The sequence below is a fragment of the Equus asinus genome, chromosome 6, assembly GCF_041296235.1.
Source record: "Equus asinus isolate D_3611 breed Donkey chromosome 6, EquAss-T2T_v2, whole genome shotgun sequence".
Classification (NCBI taxonomy): Eukaryota; Metazoa; Chordata; class Mammalia; order Perissodactyla; family Equidae; genus Equus; species Equus asinus.
The window spans coordinates 49,920,925-49,946,814 of NC_091795.1; the positions used below are offsets into that span (position 1 = coordinate 49,920,925).

A 25,890-nucleotide genomic window follows, 5' to 3' on the forward strand; every position below is an offset into this window, starting at 1 on the left:
TTTGTAGTAATACTGCTTAATCACTGCAATAAATCAAAACCCAAAGGACCGTTTGTTTAAGATTAACTGTTTTTCCTCACACTAAATAAGAATTCTTCCTGCTTATCATTCAGGGCAGTGAAAAGAAAGTCCTAAACTTACTTTGCTCAAGTAGAAAGTGCAAATCATAGACGAGCACTACTAATTGCTTCCTTAAGTCTGGCCAAGAAATGTATCCCATTAAGCAATTAAAATAAAACAGTTGCCTGACTAAGCATATAATAAAAGAACTTCTAAGGTTGTGTGGGCAGGCATTCTATTACTCAAAGAATGAAAAATGCTTTATCTTAAGAAAAATGAAAAGTCAAGAACAAAATAAAATAGACAACCACCACCCCACAAGAATATAGATTTCTATATTAAAACTCTATTAAAATATATATACATGTTACATTAAAACATACGCATATATGTTTACAATATTTCAATAGCCATTCTTTTTGTCTCCTTACAATTACGACAATCAAAGTACTCTAACACTAATGATGAAAGACCTCAAGACCAAATCTACTGTACTTATTGTGCTCTCACAGTTACAGTCCTCTGAGCCATACTGAAGTGCAGTAATTAAAACCCACAGGGACAGCACCAGCAACAACAGTACACACCACAGTACTTATTAGAGTAATCTGCACTCCGCCCAGCCTCTACACACTTGTGCACTACAGAAAGGTAAACCTGCTGTCAGAAAGAGCAGAGTTTAGGCCACAGTGAGTTCAGGCCACAGCACAGCAAACTCTACCCCCAGGCATGTCTTACCATTTCTTGGTACACTCAACCATGAGCTCCTGGTAGGAGGCCACAAACTGGAACTTGGATGCATGTTTTCCCACGCGCTGCAGTCTCTTCCAAACTGAAGCCATGATGATCAGTTCTGGTTTAGCAATACAGCAGCTTTAACAAAGCAAAGGGTCCAAAGCAAAGGAGCTTTGCATATATGTCTGTACTTTAAAAAACTCAATTACAACTTGAAATGACGTTTGGGGTCCATAAGTCTTCTCCCTGTTTCACAGGGTAAATCCCACCTTAGATGAATGGCCCAGTCAAGAACAGAATGATATACATGACAGGATGAGTGAGAGGAGGTTCCCTCATGGAGACATCACCATTCCACGTCAGGGGCTATATGATGTGTATTCTGAAGGACTGAAAAGCAAAACAAAGAGAAAAAACATGAGGAGAGAAGCATGAGAAGTGACTAACCACCCATGTTAGATAACACTGCAATAGACAACCCCAGTTCTCCCCATGTTTTTCAAACAATGAAACAAAACACCAACCGCAAAACCAGTAACATCAAGGATGCAAAACACCAAGGAAGAAATTACAATTCACACCGAAAGCCTGGAGCAACACATCAGGTAATCAGCATCAACAACAATCGAGAGACGCAAGTCGGGGCCCCACCTCCCCCTCCTAGCATCAGAGAAGGGCGAGCAGAGCGGGAAAGTCTAGGGATGCTGTTTAATGTCCACCGCCAGTCAGAGGGAGGAATGGAGAATTTTAAAATAAACTTTGTTTTTCAGCCGATAATTAATAGCTTCCAGTCCTAGAATATGTGCTTGGAACAAATTAGGGAGCGGGGAAGAATGCTGTTGTTCAGTCAGAGAGGGACTGGATGGGGAAGGGAGTGGAGGGAAATCTCAAGGCAGAGAGAGGGCAGTGTCCCGGCTGCAGGCCACTTAGGCTCTCCTTCACCTTCGCTGCCAACCAGAGGGAAATGGAAACTCCTGCCTGGGCGTGAAGCAATGGCCAGCGGGGCAAGTACAGGCTAAAGGGTGCGGGGTGCAGTGCCTCCCTCCCCCATCCTCAGGGATCAGTCCGCCTGAGCCTCCTCTCTTCACGCACAGAACCCAGACCCCTGCCCCGACCCTCCCAGCGGAGGCAGGCGGTGGCTCGCCCGCGGTCGCTGTCACCCAGGCAATGCCAAAAGACCCCAGCCCGGTCCCCTAGCCCCGGCCCCGCCGCATGTCCACTCCCGCCCCCTCCTCACACCTCTAATCCCGCTGCCGGGCTGAGTCTGGCCCCGTTCCCTCCTCAGCGCCGCTCCTCCGTCGCCGCCGCAGCAGCAGCCGCCGCCGCCGCCACCGAGTCCTCCATCCCCGCCGGAGCCACATGGAATAGCCGAGCCAGCCGCGACGCTCGCGGGAGCCGGGGTCTGCAGCCCCTCAGGCGGATGGCGCGCCTCACGCCCGCCCCCTCCCGGACGGAGTCGCTCAGCGACCGTCCCCCACCCTACAAAACCCTGCCAGAGCCGCCGCTCAGCGCCCAGCACCCCCTCCCCCGCCTTCCTCCTCCGCCACCATCATCATTACCTCCCCCGCCGCACCTCTCACACTAACCCTACCCACGGCGGCTCAACCTCCGTCCACCCCGCCGCCATTGGCCGGGCCCTGCGCGGGCCCCGCCCACTTCGGCGGGCGGGCCTTTGAGTAGCGGTGGCGTCTCATTGGCCGAACCAAGTGCCCATCAACAGAGGCTCCACCCCTAGCTCTGGAGGTGTTTTTTTTTTCCCCCAGCCAGAACGCGGTGTACAGTCTACCCTTGTTTTTTAAAAAAAAAAAAATTGGAACCCAGTAAGGACGATCCCGCCCATCCCTCTGATTGGCTTGGAGAGGGAAGCGATAGGCGGGAGGAGTAAGGAGTGTTTATGGTGAACTGGAAGGTGGTTGCTGAAGGTAGATGTCCGTCAAAGGCGCGCCGGTGCTGGGCGGGGTTTCTAGCTCCAGTCTGTGCTGGCACAGCCAGGGCTGGCTGCGTTGAGGCTCTGCAAGTGCGGCTGCTGTGGTTTTCTCTCCTCTTGTCTCCTGTCCCCACACTGGGAGCTGGGTGCGCCCTCTCCTCCGCTACTAGAAACTAGGGTGTTTACGCACACAGCCTTGTTTTTACCCAATTCCTCCTGGGGTTTTTTTCTCTGACAAACGGTGAAGTAATGACCGTGCTAGCAACACTCCCATTCCCCCCAACTCCCACCCCCTCCCAACAGTCAGTCAGCTGGTCCTCAAAGGGATTCAGTAAGCTGAGCTAGACGCAAAATGTTTACAGTGCAATTTCTTCTGGTTCTAATTCCTCAACATTTCTTTAAATCTTGGTTTCTCCTCTTCGTTGTCGGTCTAATTTTCCCGTGGTAGGAACTGGAGATGGATTTGGGAGTGACTGGCATATAGCAAGGGTGGTTATGGGCAAAGGAGACGATGACCTAAAGAGAGAGTGAGGGCAGGGGCACTTAACCTTGTTAAAACGGCCAAGGACCCTTTTGAGAAGATGATGAAAGCTACAGACACTTTCCCAAGGAGAAAAAAAAAAAGTTCTATCAAAAAAACACAAAAATTTGTTTTCAGTTTTAGGCGGTTCACAGACCTATAGTGTAGAGAAAAAGGATAAAGAATGACAATTCGGGGGAATACCAACATTTAAAGACTAAGCAGAGTAAAGTGGGAAAGAGACTGAGGAGAAATGGTCAGAGAAGTAGGAGCACCCTATAAGCAACTGGCAAATAGTTTGAAAAGAGAGAAGCTAAACATATGAAAAGAAAACAAGAAGGATGGGTCCTGGAAACAATTAAGGGTCGTTCTTAATCTTACTAAGGATGGAGAGCCGGGTGCATGGGCAAAGCAGCTTGAAAAGTGTTAGGGTCTAGGGAAGGATGCTTTGAGGGACAAAACAGGAGGGCAGTAATGGGAGAGAATTGAACACATCTGTAGTCATAGGGGTGGGGGACAAGAGAAAGAGAGACATAGTGAAGAACAAGGAGAGATGGGAAGACATACGGAAGGCTTGAATTCAGTATCTAATTCTATTGCCATTTTCAATAAGGAAAGTGATCTAATAATACCACAAGAACACAATGTGCATTTTACAGAAAAGGGCATAGATATCACTTATTTTGCTGTAGTCTTAACTTTAAAATATTAAGATAACCATAATAATTGATTCTTATTTTGTGTACATCTTAGAATTCTCTGATGTCCTTCCTGAGTGGCTTACTGAGTCGCTACAGCCTACAGGCATTATGATCTCATATAGTGATATATTCTGTATCATTAACAGACTTTAAGAGTATGAGTTTTTTTTTTAATGGCTAATTTATAGAAATGGTCATAAACTATTTTAATCTAAGTTGCCCTTCAGGAGCAACCCATATGATGATCAGAGGGTTTTACATCCTATTTATTATTGTTCTTCAGAAGTTCTCACACTTTCTCATGTGGTCATCCTGGTTTCTTTTAATAATTTTTCCCTTCCTCAAAAAAAAAAGACACAGACTTTATTGTAAAGAAATTATCTTAAAAGTAATCAGTTTTAAATGTCTTTCTGAAAAAAAAGTGCATAGCACCCCTAGGGAATCTTTTTCAAGTTGTTGAAAATGTCAACAGACCAAGATTTCAAGAGTTTCATATAAAACAGCTCTTCTTTTTAGGGGAAGTATTTTTCTCGGATACAAACTCGTCTTTTTCATTCTAGCTGCAAAAGTAGCTAAGAAGAGACCAAGACTAGAAATGAAGAAATTAAGAGCAGACCTTGACACTGTTCTGCTGCAGAGCTCAAGTTCACAGGCTGCTTCTAGAGGCCCCACGGAGCAGCTATTTCTTCCCTCATAACTTTTTTTTTTTGTTTAATAACCTGTCTACTAACTAAATTTATTAGGAACCTTCAATATAGAATATTTTAAGATCTTTTTGTTGGCTTAGGTGATAATTATTGAACGCCAACTGAGTATTGGTCATATTAAATACTATTAATAGTACATAAAAGATAGAGACTGTTCTCTAAGAGTTTTCAGAAATAGATGTTCAGCGTTTATGCAAGAAAGTAGCACAAATTACTTAACCTCTCTGAGTCCCAGCTTCTTATTCTGTCAAACAAATAATTATGCTTACCTTTCTAGGATGTTGAGAAAATGGAAGATATGTACGTAAAGTACCTGATATGTAGTAAACAGTCAATAAATAGTAATTAGTAATGTGCACTTTTGTGTTGGGTAGCAAACACAAACAGTCAAGAAAAGAACAGACCTTCAAGAATACTTGGACGATGTTTACTTGCTACCAAACATCACTACCTCAAGGACTAAAGAATCTCAAAAGAAACAGTGCATTTAACATTACTCCTCTCCTATGAACTCAGTGATTACCAAGAGTGGAACATCAATAACTTATGTGGACTCACGATTTCATAATAATTACTAAGAATTCACTTACCCTCAATCCTCATGAGCACCTTTCATGCCATACATTAGGCCAAGATCTTTTGGCATGCTGGAAGTTACGTTTTTCTTAAGGCCCCCATTCTCCCTACCTGCCAGTATGCACATCCTACTGACCCTCCCCCTTCCAAGGGAGAATTGCCCACTGTACTTCTGACCCTCTTCTAATCCCCTGTTTATTTAAGTCTTGATTTATCATCTCTTTCCATTTCAGGCTTAATCTGCATATAATAGACCTGTGAATGCAAGTCACTTTAATTGTCCTGTCCATTTCACCTAGGTGTTGACTACAAAATTTTATAGATATTTTACTTAACAGAAGATTCAATGTTTAAAATAATTTCAATTTTGCCTTTAGATATCATCTAGTTTACAGTGAAGATAGAATACAAAGAAATAAGTGGAAGATGCCATCCAAAAACTTTAAATCTTCTCTGCCATGACAGTTTTGAAATGATAGAAATTATTTTCAGTGAAGCAGCTTTTCTAGTCACTATTTCAGAAACCCCCAAAAATGGAGATTCTAGTCTATGAAATGCAACCACAAACTTGAATTATTATTGTTCCCGGTGATAAAATTCTTATCTTTGGGTTTTACAGTTTTTGCAGTAAAAATTGTGAGAAGTATTATTGCAGGATTTAACTACTAATAGAATTTATCTGTGCCTTACTGATAGTAATAACATTTACTCCCAATAATAACACTGCAGGTTTTTGCATCGTGTTTTTCAGTTACCATGGCAGTTATACTATACACAACAGTATTACTGCAATTTTTAACTACTAATGAAATTACTTCTTTAAACCCACAGCAAACAAATTTACTCCCGACAATCCTACAGCAATTTTTATATCCTTAAAAAACTCACTGTGGCGGGCTAATACTTTTGAAATACTGACCAATGGTTTTTGAGGTCGTTCTTTTTCAGGTGTTTCTTTTTATCCTATGGCCTTTCTCCTCCTATACCCTACCCCAAGACACTCTCAGCCTCACACCCACCCTCATTTAGTCTGGTCTTTGCTCCTTGTCTCAGGAAAGGAGTATAACAGAAGGCAGAGAAGCAGGGAATTTTTCCTTGATTTTTGGGTTTCAAAATCCTAGTCCTTTAGGGAGTAATGAAATGGATCTAATCAGAGACTTGCACTGTTCAGTACAATAACCTCTAGCCACATGTGACAATTGAACACTTAAAATGTGGCTAGTTCAAATTGAGATGTGCTGTAAGTATAAAATAAACACCAATTTCAAAGTCTTAGTATATAAAAATGAATGGAATATATCTTATTAATAATTTTTATATTGCTTACCTGTTGAAATGATAATATTTTGGGTATATTGTTTAAAGAAAAGACATTAAAAATCAACTTTACCTGTTTCTTTACTTTTTTAATATGACTATGAAAAATTCAAATTACATATGTGGCTTGCATTATATTCCTATTGGACAGTGCTGGTATGGACAATAATAAAATTTCCTTTCACAGAGACGAGAAATGGATTCTGGACTAGAAGGGGAAGAAGATATTGGAAGGAAAGTAATGAAAGGCTAGATGCTGTTAGGTTCCTAAAAATAGTACTTACTGCCCTGTACTCAGTCTATTCTGGCACAAGCCTTGAAGAGGGGTAACTGAAATGATAGGATCTATCACATATCTATAGGATCTGAGAGCTGAGAAAGATAACTTACATTCCTTTTCCTTGTTAGAGCACTGGGGAGGTGGCAAGACACTAAAAAGAAGAAAAAGCTGGGCTGTGTATTTAGCCCAGGCAAGACTTTAGAGCAGCACAGTTCAATAGAACTGTCTGTGATGAACAAAATGTTCTATACCTGGCTATCCAATACAGTAGCCTCTAACCAATTGGGGCTATTGAGCGCTCAAAATGTGGCAGTGAGGGACTGTGGTTATAATATTATTTAGTTTTAATTAACCTAAATTTAAGTAGCCACATGTGGCTGGTAGCTACTATAATGAAACCTTACATAGTACTATGGAGGTTCTGGAAGCCCAACATGATAATTCCCAGACACCCAAAAGGGTGGAGAGGCAGTAGAAGCCGCAAGACCTAAAGGGGCCTTGCTGATAACCAAGATCAACTCAGCGGCAATCTGTGGGGCTGGCGGCTATTGAGGAAGGATGCCGATTGGAACTCTCAGGGGAGCCAGCATGGTAGAGGAGGAGCAAGGATCAAACGCTCCATCCCTTCCTCTGACACTCTAATGCTACGTAAGCCTCCTCAATTTAGATGCAGTCCCTGCCAAACTGACTATGATTAAATGTCTGCCACCCCTTGTGAAATCAGAGTTTGAAATAGAAATTGGGTTGAGTTATAGAAAAACTAAATTATGTTTCTTACAAACCTGAATTTTTTAGATTGAGATCTGTACCTCCTATATAACCTTAAGTAATAATTCTAACAAAAAACTTAAAAACCTATATTTACTGTGTTAAAAAGCAGGTTTTTTTCTCTCTATCGTTATAGGACCTAAGTTCTTTGGTTGACATGAAAGCTTAGAAAAGCTGCATCAGAAAACCCTCTTACAACGAAAAACAGAGAATCCTTTTTTGAAATTGCTTCTGTTCCAGCTACCCATGAACAAATCAGCAGTTAGTCATCATAAACCTTTGCACATTGAACCTGAAACGGCACTAATTCCGGGACCTCAGTTATATGCTGAGAAACCAATTTTGTCCAGCTCCACAGCATCTAGGAGAGGCCAACTTGGGCCTGGTTGATAGAGACAGAGGAGCATCCTGGACTGCCTTGAAATACAGATAGAGACAGAAACAAGTCTATAGATAACCATCCACTGGCTGGCGATTCAGTAGGCATGACTCCTGTTGTTAAGCTGAAGCAACATTTTGAATGATTAGAAGCCTCAGAAATCTTCTTCAAGAATATATTACAGGCAATGATGACATTCAAAATGTGGGTACTCAAAATGTTAGCAACAACACAGCACAGACATCAATCAGTTAGAGTAGATGATAGCCGTAAACCACTGACCCAGCTCTGCTATCACGGACCAGCTAAATATCAGCTCTGACTCTAGAGTAACTTGCTGGTCTGTATTATCTTCTCAGTCTGACCCTTTGAATTACTTGAGATAATTTCATGATGGTAAGGTCTCAGTCCACAAATGCTGTGTATGCTAATGTAAATTCAGTTATCAGAAATAATTTACACATTGCAAATAAGTGCACCCTTACTGGGATTATTCCAGCAAAGGTTTGAGTTGGAATTAGGAGACCTTTCCGAGAAAGTCTTTGCTAAATTCAATAAATTTATCTCATATAAAATCAGTAGGGATTCTTGACAAAGGTTTATTGGTCATGTCCCATGAAATGTCAAGAGCCTTTGATGAATTATAAAGAGTGGACTGACCTCTGCTTCTTTTCTTCTGTTTTCAATAATTGGAATAAATTCCAGGTAACCAGATATAGTGTCCAGCAATGTTTTCCTCCAAATAATTCCTGGATGACTATATTTAGTATGAACAAGATAATGTAGTTAACATCTTCTGAAATAATAAAGCTAGACAGGAAAGGCAAAGAAAAACCAGTAGGAATTCACAATCTTGGAGGGCATTGAATACCCCCTATGTGCTGTTAAATCAAAGCACTTCCATCTCAAACAGTGAAAACAGCAGCAGCAAGCTGAAATCAGGTAGAACCCCACTTACCGGGGCACTGAGCATAGGCCAAAGGAAAGTAGCCCTGTTGGAGAAGCTTCTCCCAGACGAGTAGAGCTGGAAAATAAACCCAACTTTCAGAGGGCAGTACTAACTCATGCAGTTTGGGCAATCTGCTGGGCAGGGCACAGGGAAAAAATTCCAGGGCAAGGGCAATAACATGGGAGCCAGAGAGGGCTGCAATACCATTCCAGATCTCTCTTTTTACAGCAAGTCACTCAATTAGTGACTGCGCTTACACAAGCAGAATAGCCTGCTAAGCAAAGAGGACTTCATGAGAGCTGCTGGATATTTCTTCATATTTTGTTGCAACTTTTGGATGCTATTTTTAAATATTCCGAATAGTGAATCCTTGATCTCTTTCTCCAAGGAAAGAAATTCAAGTACAAGCCAGAGTCAAGTTTTTGTGCCATAGTTCGGGTGTCTAAAGAAATCCTATCTTCGATATTAAAAACATGATATTTTATCCCTGAAATATTAAGTTTAGTCTATTTTAGATATGAATATAGTGCTAAACTACACTTGTTGAGAAATAACTATCTGGCATCACCAGTGTCCCATTTTTTGTTTCAAAAATTTGTGTGAGCACTTTTCCCCTGATCACCAGTACCCTTCAATATAGAACAGGAGAGTGTTGTATTTGTGCATCTTTCTTTAAACAACATATGCTAAGAAGATGTATATTTAGAGGTCATAACTTGATCATATTTAACCTATTCCTGGAACAACTGAAGCAAGAACAGGAGGCTTATTGCTGACTGTTCAACTTCTTTTATTCTCATAATAACACACTTCCTAGCTACTCACAAAGCCACCTGTACGTGCCTCTTCTCCAGCTTACATCACAGTTTACAGAATAATAATTACCAAAATCCTGCAATTGGTTAGAGGTGATAAACAGAGTAACTTGTTGCGGACTCCTTCATATGTGTGGTGCCGAAAAGTAAAACCGCCACGCTGCACGCATGATAGGAACTGTTCTTCAGCATCGTATGCTATGGATATTTCAATGCCCAGCAAGGTTATTTGCCAATAGTTCATTCTGCTTTCTCATATTAGTATCTCTTAATAAAGTCTTATTAACTTTTAGCTAATTTTGCAAGCTTTAAGGCAAAAATGTAACTTGTACCTAGTTTTGCTACAAGGAATATAATTTTCAATGCTAGTTTTATGTTGACGATTTTTTTAATGATATTATTAGTGAAAAACCCTTTCATTTATTAACAAATATCTAGTGGATAACTACTAAATTCAGGGCACTAAGCTAACTATGGGGAATGCAGCACACAGAAAGAAACAAAATCCCTGCTGCCTTGGAACTCACATTCCTCATCAATTAGAAACCATTATTTAGTGTTTGCTTTAGAAAATCTCAGTTGATGAGAGTGACTGTGTCTGGTTTAACAAAAACACGAAAGCTAACTGAGAAATGTGTTATAAAAGACAATGCACTAGGGACTAACATTAATAGACTACCCCCTCAAAGAAATTCAATTTTCAGACATTTATTGTTGTACTTCTAGTTTACACCTTTATTTCTTCGTGGCTGCTTGGGGGAAGTCACATATAGACTTGTTACAGCTCATACAGATTTATAATCTGTATTTGCACTGAAATCTTGTTGACAATTTATGTTTATTGCTTTATTTGAATTGTGGTTACATTACTATTTTATTATTATTTTTATGCTTCATTGAACCACTTTATTTCGTTTTTTTAAGATTGGCACCTGAGCTAACAACTGTTGCCAATCTTCTTTTTTTCTTCTTCTTCTTCTCCCCAAAACCCCCCAGGACATAGTTATATATTCTAGTTGTGAGTGCCTCTGGTTGTGCTATGTGGGATGCCACCTCAGCATGGCCTGACGAGCAGTGCCATGTCTGTGCCCAGGATCCAAACCCACGAAACCCTGCGCCACCGAAGCAGAGTGTGTGAACTTAACCACTCAGCCACGGGGCCGGCCCCTGAACAACTTCAGAGATATTGATCCATTTTTTAAAATTATGGATATACGGCAATGCTATTGTAACCACAAAAATGCAAAATTAACATATGCCAAAATTGAAATTACATCGTCTGAGAGAGATGATCTGCAATCTGTTAAATGTTCGCCAAAACAATCTGATCAATGCATTCCTTAGAGCTCACATGCAACTTTTAAGAACAAAATGATTATTAAGAATGAGATAGGATTTTAAGAAACACACACCCATCTTATTTGATTTCCCATTTGACTCCTTAAAAGAATTTTCAAAAAAATAAAATAATAATAGCTTATTTTCACTGCCTTTTACTTAGAAATATTTTAGCTCTCTTCCTAGATATTCTTAGAGATTAAATAATTAAAAGTTGGCTTTTATCTTGGATGTGTTCTACAATTTAAAAAAATTTTAAAGTACTTATATAAGAGATTAAAGACTCAAAGAGAATACACAAATAACTTTATGTTAAAGCATGAAGATTATGAGTGATACTATTTTCTGTTTTAAATTCTCCTTTAATGGTTTTATATTGTTTTTCATAATAAAAATAATGATTAAAATTGCATAACTGTTGCCTTAGATTGAAGATATTGTGTGTCATTATATACTCTTTAAAATATTGTTTCACTATCTAAAAGCTTTCTATCTATAGTTTCTGTTTATTAATTATATCTGCTTGATAAAAATAGCAACTCTCCAGAATAAATCTATTCCTAGAATATCTAATGTGTTCTGATTCTGGATCTATCTGGCCATGACACACTTAAGTTTTGGGACTGAATGAAGACTTCTTTCACAAAACATTCTATTCCTAGGAATGTCTTCTGTATTTTATATCATGAAAAGAAGGATGAGTTTTCACAGCACTTTGAATGTGTTTGAATTGCTTACTCAGATTTAGGACCACAAATTTCATGGTCCTGCTGGGTATTTTCCCTTTCACCCTCTAATTTTGGGCTCATATTTGACTCCTCTCTTATTTTCCTTTTTTTTGCTGAGGAGGATTTGCCCTGAGCTAACATCTGCACCAGTCTTCCTCTATTTTGTATGTGGGTCGCCACCACAGGATGGCTGCCAACAAGTCGTATAAGTCTGCGCTTGGGAACCAAACCAAGGCTGCTGAAGCAGAGTGCGCCAAACTTAACCAATAGGCCACAGGCCGGCTCCCTCCCCTTTTATTTTCCTATGCTGTATGGAGGATTCTGTTCTCTACCTCAGTGTTGTCAGGTAGCTCAAATAAGCAAATATTTATCAAGTGCCTACTATGTGCAAGAAAGTGTTGACTTTTTTTACAAAGTACACATTTACAAAATGTATAAAAAATTATACATTTAAAACAGGCATAAGTCATGATTGAAGACCTCTAGGAATTTAAACTTATTTCAGAGAAAAAAAGTAGAAATAAGGGGCTGGCCCAGTGGCGCAGCAGTTAAGTTCACATGTTCCGCTTCAGCAGCCAGAGGTTCACTGGTTCAGATCCTGGGGGTGGACCTACCCACCACTTGGCAAGCCATGCTGTCGTAGGCATCCCACAAATAAAGTAGAAGAAGATGGGCATGGATATTAGCTCAGGGCCAGTCTTCCTCAGCAAAAACATAGGAGGATTGGCGGCAGATGTTAGCTCAGGGCTAATCTTCCTCGAAAAAAAAAGTAGAAATAATAAAAATGTAAACTATTACAAACGTAATAGCTTATAAAATATTCAAGTAACAGTCTAAGATAAAATTAAAAGAGGTGTAAGAAATCCATTATTGTGTTGTAGTCTGAAGAAACTCAAGCCAGTTATGATGGAGCACACAGAGCACAGGATGAGGCTGAGTTGAGAAAACTGGGCTACTGTTGCAGCTCCATCAGTATATATGTAATATATATATTACCTATATATATCTCCAAGTCAAGCCAAACCAACACAATTCTGGGATGACTGGTATAAGTAGTATGACTCGGAAGGAGAAGCAATTGCCTCTTGGGTTGGGAGCTGCAAGGGTGCGCATTCTGCTGCCAGTGACCTCCACTACAGCAAGTTACCCAAGAAAGGAATCGAAACTGAGGAAGCCAAGAAATGAAATAGAGAAAGAGTTGCTTCACTTGCCTCATCTGTAAAATGAGAAATGGAAAAATGATGCTTTGATATGTGGAGGTGAGGACTGGAAGAGAGAAACTCTTCACACCCCTTCCAGCTCTAATTCTGTGATTTTAAACATTGCCGCCCTTAATAAATGAATACACGTGTGTGAAATCAACAAGAAACATTTAGAATTTTTTGAAAGTTGTTTTCATTATGATAATCTAGTTTTTGCTATCTTACAATGGTTGTTGGTGGGGACCGCCTGGTGGTGCAGCGGTTAAGTTCAAACGCTCCACTTCAGTGGCCCGGGGTTGGCCGGTTCTGATCCTGGGACCCACCTACCACTACTTATCATGCCATGCTGTGGCAGGCGTCCCACACATGAAAAAGAGGAAGATGAGCATAGATATTAGCTCAGGACCAATATTCCTCAGCAAAAAGAGGAGGATTACCTGCAGATGTTAGCTCAGGTCTAACCTTCCTCAAAAAAAAAATAAAAAAGAAGGTTGTTGGCTTTTTCCCCCCAGTTGGGGCTATTTTCAATGACTTTTGTCTAACTTTAATTTTCTGATTGACCAAAATTGAAAGTTTATCATCACAATTTCCACAGTGAACATGAAAGCAGAATGGTGTCTGTTATGAACATGGAAGATAATGTTCCAAAATGTACCAATTTATACAACTGAATAAAAATAAAGGAGGGGCCGGCTCCGTGGCCAAGTGGTTAAGTTCGCGCGCTCCACTGCGGCGGCCCAGGGTTCGGATCCTGGGCATGGACATGGCACCGCTCGTCAGGCCACGTTGAGGCGGCGTCCCACATCCCACAACTAGAAGGGCCTGCAAATAAGGTATACAACTATGTACTGGGGGGGTTTGGGAAATAAAGCAGAAAAAAAAAAAAGATTGGCAACAATTGTTAGCCAAGGTGCCAATCTTTAAAATAAATAAATAAATAAAGGAGAGAATCATAAATCAATTTTGGTCATTTTGTAAATTATCTATGATAAATTATAAACAAAAGAAGCATTGATAGAACATGTTACTCTTTCTAAAGTATATTGTTTATAACTTTGATGGCAATCTAGCCCAAAGAGTTCAATCTTTTCCAGTATGAATTGCTGAGGTTGTTTGAACCCTCTTCAGAGAGCAACAACTATGATTCACAATTATTTCTTTTAACGTGCTCTGAAGAGTGAGTACAAAAACATCCATATACAAAAACTAATGCAAAATGGATCATCAACCTAAATGTTAACAGCTAAAACTAAAAAACTCTCAGTAGAAAACAGGAGTAAATCTTTGTGACCTTGGGCTTGGGAATGGTTTTTTAGATATGACAATAAAAGCGTATACAATGAAAGAAAAAATAGATAAATTGGACTTTAACAAAATTTAAAACTTTTGTTCTTTAAAGATACCATCAAGAAAGTGAAAGATTGGGGGCCGGCCCGATGGCCAAGTGGTTAAGTTTGTGCGCTCCACTACAGCGGCCCAGGGTTTCGCCAGTTTGGATCCTAGGCAGGGACATGGCACTGCTCGTCAGGCCATGCGGAGGTGGCAACCCACATGCCACAACTAAGAATATACAACCATGTACCGGGGGGCTTTGGAGAGAAAAAGGAAAAATAAAATCTTTAAAAAAAAGTGAAAGATAAACAAACTAGAGAGCCCAGAAATAAACCTGTGCATATGTGATCAATTAATTTACAACAAAGGAGCCAATAATATACAATGGAGACAGGACAGTCTCTTCAATAAATGGTGTAGGGAAAACTGGACAGTCAAATGCAAAAGAATGAAACTGGACCACTATCTTACACAAAAATTAACTCAAAATATGTTAAAGACTTGAATGTAAGACCTGAAGTCATAAAACTTCTAGAGGAAAGCATAGGTGGTAAGCTCCTTGACATCGGTTTTAAGGATGATTTTTTTGGATCTGGCAACAAAAACAAAAATAAACAAGTAGGATTACATCAACGAAATGAAAAGACTGCCTACTGAATGGGAGAAAATATTTGAAAATCGTATATCTGATAAGGGGTTAATATCCAAAATATATAAAGAACTCATACAACTCAATAGCAAAACAAAAAAAAAGAATTTAAAAATGGACAGATCTGAATAGAGATTTTTCCAAGGAAGACATACAGATGGCCAACAGGTACATGAAAAATTTCTCAACATCATTAATCATCAAAGAAATGCAAATCAAAACCACAATGAGATATCACCTTACACCTGTTAGAACGGCTATCATAAGAAAGACAAGAAATAAGTGTTGATGAGGATGTGGAGAAAAGGGAGCCCTTGTGAAGTGTTGGGAATGTAAACTGGTGCAGCCACTTTGGAAAACAGTATAAAGTTCTTTAAAAAAAGAATAGAACTACCATATGATATAGGAATTCCAATTTGGGGTATTTATCTGAAGAAAATGAAAACACTAACTTGAAAAGATTTATGCACCCCCATGTTCATTGCAGCATTATTTACAATAGAAAAGCTATGGAAACCTAAGTGTCCATTGATGGATGAATAGATAAAGAAAATATGGTATATATATACACAATGAAATACTATTCAGGCATAAAAAAGAATGAAATCTTGCCATTTGTGACAATATGGATGAACCTTGAGGGCATTACGCTAAGTGAAATAAGTCAGACAGAGATAGACAAATACCAAATAATCTCACTTATATGCAGAGTCTAAGAAAAACAAAACAAGACAAAATGAAAACCAAGTTTATAGATACAGAAAACAGATTGGTGGTGTCACAGGTGGGGAGGTGGGTGAGTGAAATGCGTGAATGGGGTCAAACGGTACACACTTTCAGTTATAAAATAAATAAGTCATGGGGATGTAATGTACAGCATGGTGAATATAGTTAATAATACCATATTGCATATTTGAAAGCTGCTAGGACAGTAGATCTTTAAAGTTCTCATTGCAAGAAAAAAGTTTTTCTAACTATATATGGTGAGAGACGTTAACTAGACTTGTGAGGATCATTTAGCAATACAAACAAACACTGAATTATTACGTTGTATGCCTGAAACTAAAATAATGTTATATGTCAATTATACCTCAATAAAAAAAAAAAGTGAAAGACAGTCAATAGATGGGAGAAAATATTTGCAAGTCATATATCGGATAAGGGCTTGTATCTACAATGTATAAAGAACTATTACAACTCAACAATAGACAAATACAATTTAAAAATTCGCAAAGGATTTAAATAGACATTTTTCCAAAGAAGATATATAAATGACCAAAAGCACATGAAGAGATGCTCAACGTTGCTTATCATCAGGGAAACGGAAATGAAAACCACAATGAGATACCTCTTCACATTCAGTAAGATGGCTTAAAATCAAAGACAGACAACAACAAGTGCTGGTGAGGATGCAGGGAAATTGAAGCCCTCACACATTGCTGGTGGGATTGTAAAAAGGAACAGCCGCTTTGGAAGACAGTTTGGCAGTCCCAAAATATTAAATACAGAGTTACCTTATGACTCAGCAATTCTACTCCTAGGATATTAACCAATAGAAATAAAAACATATGCCTACCTAAAAACTTGCACATGAGTGTTCACAGCAGCGTTATTCATAATAACCAAAAAGTGGAAACTACCCAAATTTCATCAGCTAATGAATGGTTAAACAAAATGTGGCTATCCATACAATGGAATATTATTCAGCCATAAAAGGAATGAGGTGCTGATACATGGTACAACATGGATGAACCTTGAAAACATGCTAAGTGAAAGAGGCCAGTCACAAAAGACCACATATTATATGATTCTATTTATATGAAATGTCCATAATAGGCAAATCCATAGAGATAGAAAGTAGATTAGGGGTTATCAGGGCCTTGGGGAAGGGGGAAATAGGGGAGTGACTGCTAATGGGTATGGGATTTCTTTTTGGGGTGATGAAGATGCACTAAAATTAGATAGTGTTGATGGTTGCATAAATCTGTGAATATTCTAAAAAAACCACTGAATTTTACATTTTAAAAGGGTCACATTAATGGTGACATTTATAGTATGTGATTTATATCTCATAAAGCAGATGTTAAGAAAATTTAAAAACAGAAACAGACCTCTGACCAAAGACACATGCCACTTATATTATTCTGCAGCTACATTTAACCAAAAGTCACAAGATAACTGAATATGCTGGAGATCTCAGCAAAATATAATATTCTAACACAGAAATTTAAAATGTGCCTTACCTTTTGAGTTAGGAGATGTGGGTTCCAGTTTTTGGGCTGGACCCCAACCCAAGTTTGGAGGCAAAGATTGTTAGTTACTTGTCAATACACATGCTCCTTTTCTTCTCTAACAATAAGAACCCAAGATTTAGCTGAGCTATTTCCACTAACCTGAAGACCTGCCAGCCTCCTTCAAAGCTAGATGTGGCTTTGTGCCTACATTTGGCTAAGTCTTGTGTGTAACTTCCAGGAAGTCTCCCTGTGGAAGAGGAGGGAATGTACCTTTCCTTGTCACTCCATCCTGTTGCTGGGATATAGATGGGTTGGCTAGAGCTCTAGCAGCCATCTTGGACTATGAGGATAAGGATGGCAAAGTGGCAAGCTGGAAGGAGCCTGGGTCCCTCACAAATTTGTAGAATCACTACACTTTCCCTGAGCTGCCTACCACCAGACTTCTCTTATATGAAACAGAAATAATCACATAGGCCATAGTTTTTTTTTTTTTTTTCTGTCACACAGAGAAGCACCTAATCCTAGCTAATACACTGGGTTTATGAAGAGCAAAGAGGAAAAGGCCCTTTAGATTAGTTTGGAGAAGGAGTGTTCACTCTTTAAAAAAAGTTAAAGCCCTCTTCTGGATGGAACAACTTTCTAAATTAACCTGAGAGCATGCAAGGCCTCTTGATTTGATCTCCCAAAAGCTTGCTGACAATGGCGAAAATACCTAGAACTGTATAAATCTGTTTGCCATCACTGCACCTGCCTCTTCTTTCTGGCATCTTCATATCAGCTGAGATCAGCCAGAAAATTCCAAGCACTGTGGGTTTCAAATTTGATTAGTTTGTAGGGAGAAGGCAGGATCTTATTCCTTTGAAATAAATTTCCAGTGGTATTCTCATTTCTTTTTCGGTCTACTCTAGTTTCCTATCCTTGACTACATCTATATGATTAGTTAAGCTTCTGCTTGAGGGACATAAGAACAGCTGCTGGTGGATGACAAAGCTTAAAAATCATGTATTCTAGGGTACTAGAGCCTTCCACGGCATTATAACTGATTAGTATTTGTTCACAGTCTTATTCAATAGTTATTTTGAATTATTCAATTCAAAAACCCTATTTTTAAAAACACATGCATTCTATCATTCCCAGGTGGGCTTTTTTTTTTTTTTTTGAGGAAGATTAGCCCTGAGCTAACATCTGCTGCCAATCCTCCTCTTTTTGCTGAGGAAGACTGGCCCTGAGCTAACATCCGTGCCCATCTTCCTCTACTTTATATGTGGGACGCCTGACACAGCATGGCTTGCCAAGTCGTGCCATGTCCACACCCAGGATCCGAACCAGCGAACCCCAGGCCCCCGTGCAAACTTAACTGCTGCGCCACCGGGCCAGCCCCTAGTTGGGCTTTTTAAACTAATCCAAAGGAGAGACCCAGAGGCTCTGTTCACTAAGTGCCATGCTGTAGGTGACTGTTTTAACTGCTTTCACAATCTCCTAGATTACTAAAAGATGTCACAGTCCACCCACTCCTAGGCAGATTTCCCCAAAATTTCAACTATTATATACAAGATTAATGTGATTAAAAAACAGATTTATCACAATTTGTTGTCAGTCCGGAAACTTATAAAACAATATCCATACAATTCTGCCATATAAAGAAATACTAAATACTAGAGAATCCTGACAAATAACTGTTTTTAACTTCCTGAAGTTAAAAAATCTACTGCTTTTTTAGTAATAAGTATAAATGTTTTCTGTGTATACTTTGTCAATTATGCATGAAGGACGAAAACTCGCTTTAAATCCAAGGACAGATAAACATGCAATAAAGTGGTTTCATTGGGAAAAATTTAGTCAGGATTTGATAGTAATGTAATTATAATATAGCCAGAAGGTTTTGACTCTTGTTAATGAAAATAGACGCTTGTAATTAAAATTATTTTCAATATTAGCAGAGATTTTGCTTCAGAAAGATATATCAAAATAGATTCTGAACTAGCCTACTTTTGTTTTATACTTCTATCACATTTGACTTTTTCTCTATTGAGGTTACGCTTACTGATATTTCTTATTTCCACAGCTCACTGATAAGGCATTGTGATTTCTGTGTTTTAACGATTAAGACTGACTTGAGTTTTAACACATCTAAGGGTCATTTTTGATAAAAATGACTATAGACCTTGAAAGGTTTTTTTAATTTTAAAATATTTGTGCTGGCTTAGTGACTCAAAAAATAACAGGCTTCAAGTGATTCATACACACACAATTCTGGGACTTCTGAGTAGAGATGGGTGAAACGCGCTGCACATATCGTGACTTGGGGTGGCATGAAAACAGCCTTCTCAATACTCATACCAGTGCCCTCCAGGAATCAATGCCAGAATTGTCCTTCTGAAACTTGCATCCAGTCCCGTTTCATTCCTCTACAAAAAAAGGGGGATTAAGGCACAATTGCCGGGTTGTTGAGATGAAAAAAATGATCCTATCTTGATTTGTCCATTTCAAAAGTGGTTTATTATGCTTTCTCTATGATTAAGACTGGGTGTGAGGAAAGGTGAAGTTATAAAGAAAATGAAATAATGAATCTAACACATGGAAAGTACTCAACAAATGCTGATTTCCTTTCTTTCTGTCCCTTCTGAGGGAAGCGTATAGTATATAACTTTGTTGATTAAATTAACAAAGTGTAAGGAAAGAGATGGTGTCAATCACTCATGCTATCTGAAATATCCAACTTATATATCCAATAATAAATGACTTTCTTCAGTAATTCTCTCTCAAGCTAAAAATCAGAGCCTGAAAGAGATAATTCATTTTTTAAAAATCTGCTACTGAATATATCACCTCATTGCTTTTGTGAGAGTCAAGTTTCAAAAGAGGAAGAAAGCTGAGGAATCTTTTCCAGAGTCTACTTTTCTACAAAATTTCCTCTCTTCTTTCAAAAGGGACACATCTAATATTCTATATACTGACTCACTGTGGTCAAGAAGGCACCTATCAGTTCATTTCACTTGAAAACTTCAGCAGTAACTGCTTTGGGACTGCCTCACTCTTGCTGTCTTTGCTTGAATCTCCTCAACCTCAACCTTTATAAGGACGCGCTCACTCTTGTCTCCTTAATCTTTCCATAGCCAGTGTATGCAGATTCTTTAGAAGTACCTTTGAAGGAATATCTTTTTTTCTTTGTATTGGAACCCTTACAAGTGGTTTCATAGAACATAGCTGGTCTCTTGTATTTAGATTGACACATTAATCCATAAAAAAAGAAAAATTGGGGAGCTCAGTGAGAAATTAATACGCCATGTCACAACTGTCTTCTTATTGAGACTAGGTGGGAATGCCCAGAAAATTAGGCAAATAGTAAGCAGTTACTTGGAATTTCTGAGTAGCTTACACTTCTACATAGAGGGGAAACCCATACATCGCAGCCCATCCATACATTATCTGAGAACCTCAGGACCTCTGCTAACGCCACTGGGATTTCCTATGTCCCATTTGCCCTATTAGAAGACTACACATCGGTCAACAGGGAGATGGACTCAGCAAAGCAGTTTATGAACTTTATTATTTCCAGTCTTTTAAACAAGAAAGATTTTCCCACCTCCATCAGCAGGAAGATTGTCTTAGGGTTTGAAGAAAAAGGGCAATATTTAAATAAAAGGTTTACTTACATTTTGAAAAGTAAAGAGGGAGTGATCACAGAAAGACAGTGTTTAGAACTGGAAAGGATCTTACAGAATATTTAATTCAACCCCACTTTTTAAGAATAAAGGAAAAGAGACCAAGAAATGGTTTGTATCTGCTTCAGGTCAAAATAGCTAGAAGGCAAGAGGTCACATGGATTAGTGGAAGAGCATGGCCTTTGTGGTTAACAGCGTGGATTTGAATCCAGCTGCTCTGGTAACTATTTGAATGGTTTCCTCAAATATAAAGTGGGAATAACAAGACGTTATCTTCTAGAGTTGTTGTGAAGATATAACTTATGTAAAGTGCCTAAAACAGTTGCTGGCACTCAGTAAATGCCTGGCAAATGTTAATATCAGTGCACGAACCCAAATCAGGGTCTTTTGACTGCTACTCTTGTACACTGCACTGCTCTATTAATACAGCTGGCCAAAAGGATTCAAACGTTTGCTTAAAATATGAGATTCTAAATGAAGTAAATTGTGCGCAACCTCAAATAATGTTTTCAAAACATTTACTAATCATTAATGCAAGCAATACCCAGTCCTTTTTAGATGAAATTAAATGTTCCACTTCTCTCAGTGATTTTAGCTGTTTTCAGATACACACAGCTCAGTACAAAGAGATGACACAAGGGACTTTTTATCTGCAATGCAGAGAGCAATACGGAGATAATTTACATCCGAACTTGCCGTTAGCTCCATATGGCATGTATTCATCATTTAGTGAGTTCAGCGCCCTATCTTTACAGGTTCAGTGATCAGGGTAGAAATTGCCCACTTATTTATGCTCGGCTGGACTGAAAATATAGGGAGAGGAAGAGGTAACGGGAAATGCCACTCCCTGTAAGAGTTGGCTCTGGAGTTAGGAGTCCAAGATTAACACTGACTTGTCCAGGAATAGTACCCTCTGTCCTAAAAAGTAGGCAAAATGCAGATGACATGAGGTATATTGTGTATGGGCTGCAATCATGCATCTTGTTCCTGTCTGTCCTACAAAGGACTTGACTGCAGTTAAATGTAGGGCTGTCTTCCTTTTGTTCAGCACAAAGCCTCACTCCCACTGGGCGAGTGGGCATTTGCAGTGACGTGATCACTCGGTCTGTAACAGCAACAGAAGAAGTTGCTCTCAAAAGTCAAATTAGGAATTAACCAACCTCCTTCCTGTGCCCCTCCTTCAGAGAGAGGGAGTAGAGAGAGAAGTACTGTGTTCTCCTGTCCCTATTGAGAGTAAAGTAACAAAGGGGTCTCCTTTCCCATCGGAAAATCAAAGAATCAGTCCTTTTATACAAATTTTGATTTTCCTCCAATTTTTTGCTTCAAAAGATATATAAATCTTTCAAGTTGGAAGAATCTGGTTTTTTACCCTTCGGTCATCATGATAATTTCAGTGCCAGGAAAGAGGGAACTCTGAAGACCACATCCCTACCCCCATCATAGTATTAAGCATATATATTTAGCTCTAGAATTCAAACACTGGAGCAAAATGTGCAGCATTTATAGCTTCTAGAATATTAAGAAGATTATGGACTGTTATGAGTTGAATTGTGTCCCGCGCCCCCCGCTCCCCAGTACCTCAAATTGTGACCTTATTCTGAATTACAGTCATTGCAGAGGTAGTTAAGTTAAGATGAGGTCTTTAGGGTGGGCCCTAAACAATATGACTGGTGTCCTTACAAAAAGGGGAAATTTGGACAGTCACCCACAGAGGGGAAACACCGTGTGAAGATAAAGGCACAGATTGGGATGATGCATCTACAAGTCAAGGAATACCAAAGATTGCCAGCAAACCACCAGAAGCTAGGGGAGAGGTGTGGAACAGATTTTTCCTCACAGCCTCAGACAGGAGCAACAGTGTCTCACAATATCGGACTTCCAGCTTCCAAAACTGTGAGATGATAAATTTCCATTTCTTAAGCCACTTAGTTGGTAGTACCTTGTTATGGCAGCCCTAGCAAACTAATATATGGAATTCCTTTCCTTCCCTTCCTCCCTCCCTTCCTTTCTTTCTTTTCTGGTGGACTTCATGGAAAAGGAGGCTGGAAGATAGGAACATGATTTTCCTTTTAAGCCATTGGTGGACTTTAATGCTTTCTGTGGCTTTAAGAAATACAAATACTCATTAAAAGGCATATCCATACCTGGTTGTGACTCAGTAATAGTGGGCAAAAGAGGCTACCCCAAGGGACATATGTGCCAGTGCCTTCCCTGTATGCTCAGAATCAAATCAATGGCTCCCAAAACTCAATAGCTCATTTCAGGCCCTCAGAGAGCGCCAGTCTTTCCCTTATTTCTTCCATTGTGGCTTTTCCCTTCCTTGACTGAAGAACCCATTTTTCAACTTGCTGAAAAGCTTTACTTTGTCCAGACCTATCCACTCACCTCCAAAATAGAGCAGAAGAAATGTTTTACTGCCTTTCCTTCCTTTCCAAGGAGTAATTTCACTTCCCCCTACCCCAACCCAGAGAGATGTCTAGCCCAGGTTTTACCTAATTGTCCACTCCTTTTCTACCCATTGTCACATGAAAAGTGAATTTCCAGGACCATCTCTTGGCTATTGCACTCTTCTGAGAGTTTCCCTATCAATGATACAGCATCAAGGCCAATGACACTCGCATCTGAACATCTATGCATACCCACACACCCTCACAGAGTTGTTCTTTGTCTTCTGAGATGACACTACTAGATAATTAGTTCCAATATGAGTGCACTTGTGCCTGATAAGGCCACTCTGAGAACATGGGATCTTCTTGTGCCAAGTGTGCCTGACACCTGTTCTTGGCCTAAAGACCATCCAGACCCCAGAACTGCTTGAAGTTCTTAGAGCTGCCACATTCTCATCCATGATGGGCCTGAAGCTTCTGTTCATAAAATGGCAAACTCTGGAGCGCCAGCTGCCAGGGTCTGTATCCTGCAGTAGTTTCCCAGACATCTGTGATGTTACCACATTGCTGGAAGCTGTTCTAGGCAAGCAGACATATGTCATTTTTGCCTGCCTCCCTCACTAGTTCATTCCTCCTCCTTCACTAGTTTTCCCACTTTCTGTCCTTGTAGTTAAGGTGCTGACCTTATTAACCCATCCCTAGGCCTCTGTCATTAGTGAAAGGAAGTACACGTGACCCAAGCCAAGCCAATGAAACGCAATTCAGGTCCTTGTGCTGAAATTGCCAGGAAAGAGGTGCTGTCTCCATTAGACTTGAAGTTGAGAGAACATAAACCTGGAGTTTCCAGGGGCCACCAGGTGAAGGGACTTGCCAGAGAATGAAGCCAAGATGAGAGATAGAGAGTTCAAGGGGAAGAGGAGGTGGGAATGTTTTCTTGACATCATCTGCAACCTTGGGGCAGCCAAGCCTGAACTTTTCAGTTATGTAAGCCAAAAACTTCCCTTTCCTTAGGCCATTTTGAGATGGATTTTCTGGCAGATGCAGCTGAAAACATCCTAATATACCCCTTGTTTCTTTTGGCCTTTCTTTTGTCTTCTACATCTTGCTCGGTGTACATAGTAATTTCTGTTCTTGTGCATTAAACTTACATGTTTAGCCCCTCATAACTGTGTTGGGATGAGCTTCACTGCAATGTTAATAGGGTATTCAGGGAATTTGCTCTTGCTAATCTTATTCTTCCACTTGGAAAATTTATAGTTAGTTGATGATTAAGTTGTTCCCCAAAATCCACCAATGTTTTTTCCTAGAGTCAGATGGTATAGCTGCCCAGAAGGTCAGAAAGCATCATAACTCATTACAGGCCTATGACCTAGTTAAGAGCTTGAAACTGCTCTGGTACCATCTGTCTGTCAGATTCCTAAATGTCAGCATGATCTTGATTTATTTCTAAACTTTGTCAATCAGGTTATCACATTCTATCTGCAAAACAGAATCCAATGACATCCTCATTTCAGGCTGACTATAGGATTTTCTTGGTGCAAGCTTGTATGCGGCTTTGGTTTGGAGCTGCTGTAAAAACAACTATTCACAGATGGTTACAATGAACAACAACAACAAAAAACCAAATAAAGTAGAAAATAAGACTATCAATCCATATGCACTAGAAAAGCTGCTTCTTAGCAATTTCCAAGCAAAGGAGAAGAGGAGAATGACAACAATCACCATGTAGACAGTATTTACCCTGCTGACAATGAAGGTCACCCGGACCCCTTATTTAGCACTGTTTCTGATACATACTCCTAAAGAATCAAAATATCTTAGAATTAGAGAGGCCATGCTCTCATGGAGTTTGATTTCACTCAGAATTGTAGGCATGCCCTCCACATCCTTCCTAAACAGCAATCCAGGTTCCTTCTGTATGTCAAAATATCTCCAGGATTGGGTGTCTCTGCCCATTGAAGGAGAACTCATTTATGGAAAGTATTCCCTTGTGCTGAGCCATGGCCTCTCTCCCTGTAACTTTGGAACATCAGAATTTTATTTAAGAGAACTTAGTGGTCATTCAATCTAACAACTTCATTTTGTGCCCAGTGATCTGCCTTCTGGAACAGAGTATCTCATCATCTCCTCTGCAATGGCTCTTTCAATATTTTATGACAGCACTTGTGTTCTTCCCATCACATTTTTTCTCTGGGATAAATATGCCCAGGCGCTCTACCCCTTCTTTATCCTGGTCGAAGCTCTCTGAGATGGTACTCTAATTTCCTGCCCTCTAACTCACCCTTATGATATGATACAGTCTAGCCAACATTCCACTACTATTCATTCAGAGGCTAGATGCTTCCTTCTAGATGTGAAACTAATGGGAAAAAAACACATTTTTCAGTGTTTTATGTCATTCTAGCTGTTTTATACATTTATATAGAACTACTATTTTGTGTAGTTCCCATAATTGTTCTACTTTTTAAAGCACAATAGAGTTGGTTATAAATGGCCTGTTGGTGTTTCTGGCAAAGCCAGATTTTCTATAAATAAATTTGTCAGACTTCAGATCAAGACCATCAATAGCATAGAAGTGTGCTGTTGAAAGACACCTTAGTGGTAACTTAGACCATTACCTC

The 25,890-nt window shown here is 39.6% G+C and overlaps 1 protein-coding gene across 24 annotated transcripts in view; it reads right to left on the reverse strand.

Annotated features, from left to right (window-relative positions):
- The window catches only part of EHBP1 (EH domain binding protein 1), a 483,620-nt gene that overhangs the window by 336,065 nt on the left and 121,665 nt on the right, over positions 1 to 25,890 (reverse strand). For 7 of the 24 annotated variants that reach the window (XM_044772537.2, XM_014836813.3, XM_070512732.1 and 4 more), the window contains exons 1-2: positions 2,035 to 2,443; positions 799 to 1,185 (exon numbers count right to left, since the gene is read on the reverse strand). In XM_044772537.2, the coding sequence (XP_044628472.1) occupies positions 799 to 902 (104 nt within the window). In that variant the 5' untranslated portion in view covers positions 903 to 1,185; positions 2,035 to 2,443. Of the gene's footprint in view, positions 1 to 798; positions 1,186 to 2,034; positions 2,458 to 8,928; positions 8,995 to 25,890 lie in introns of those variants that run through there. The other 17 variants (XM_070512730.1, XM_070512734.1, XM_070512736.1 and 14 more) reach the window with 5 other exon arrangements.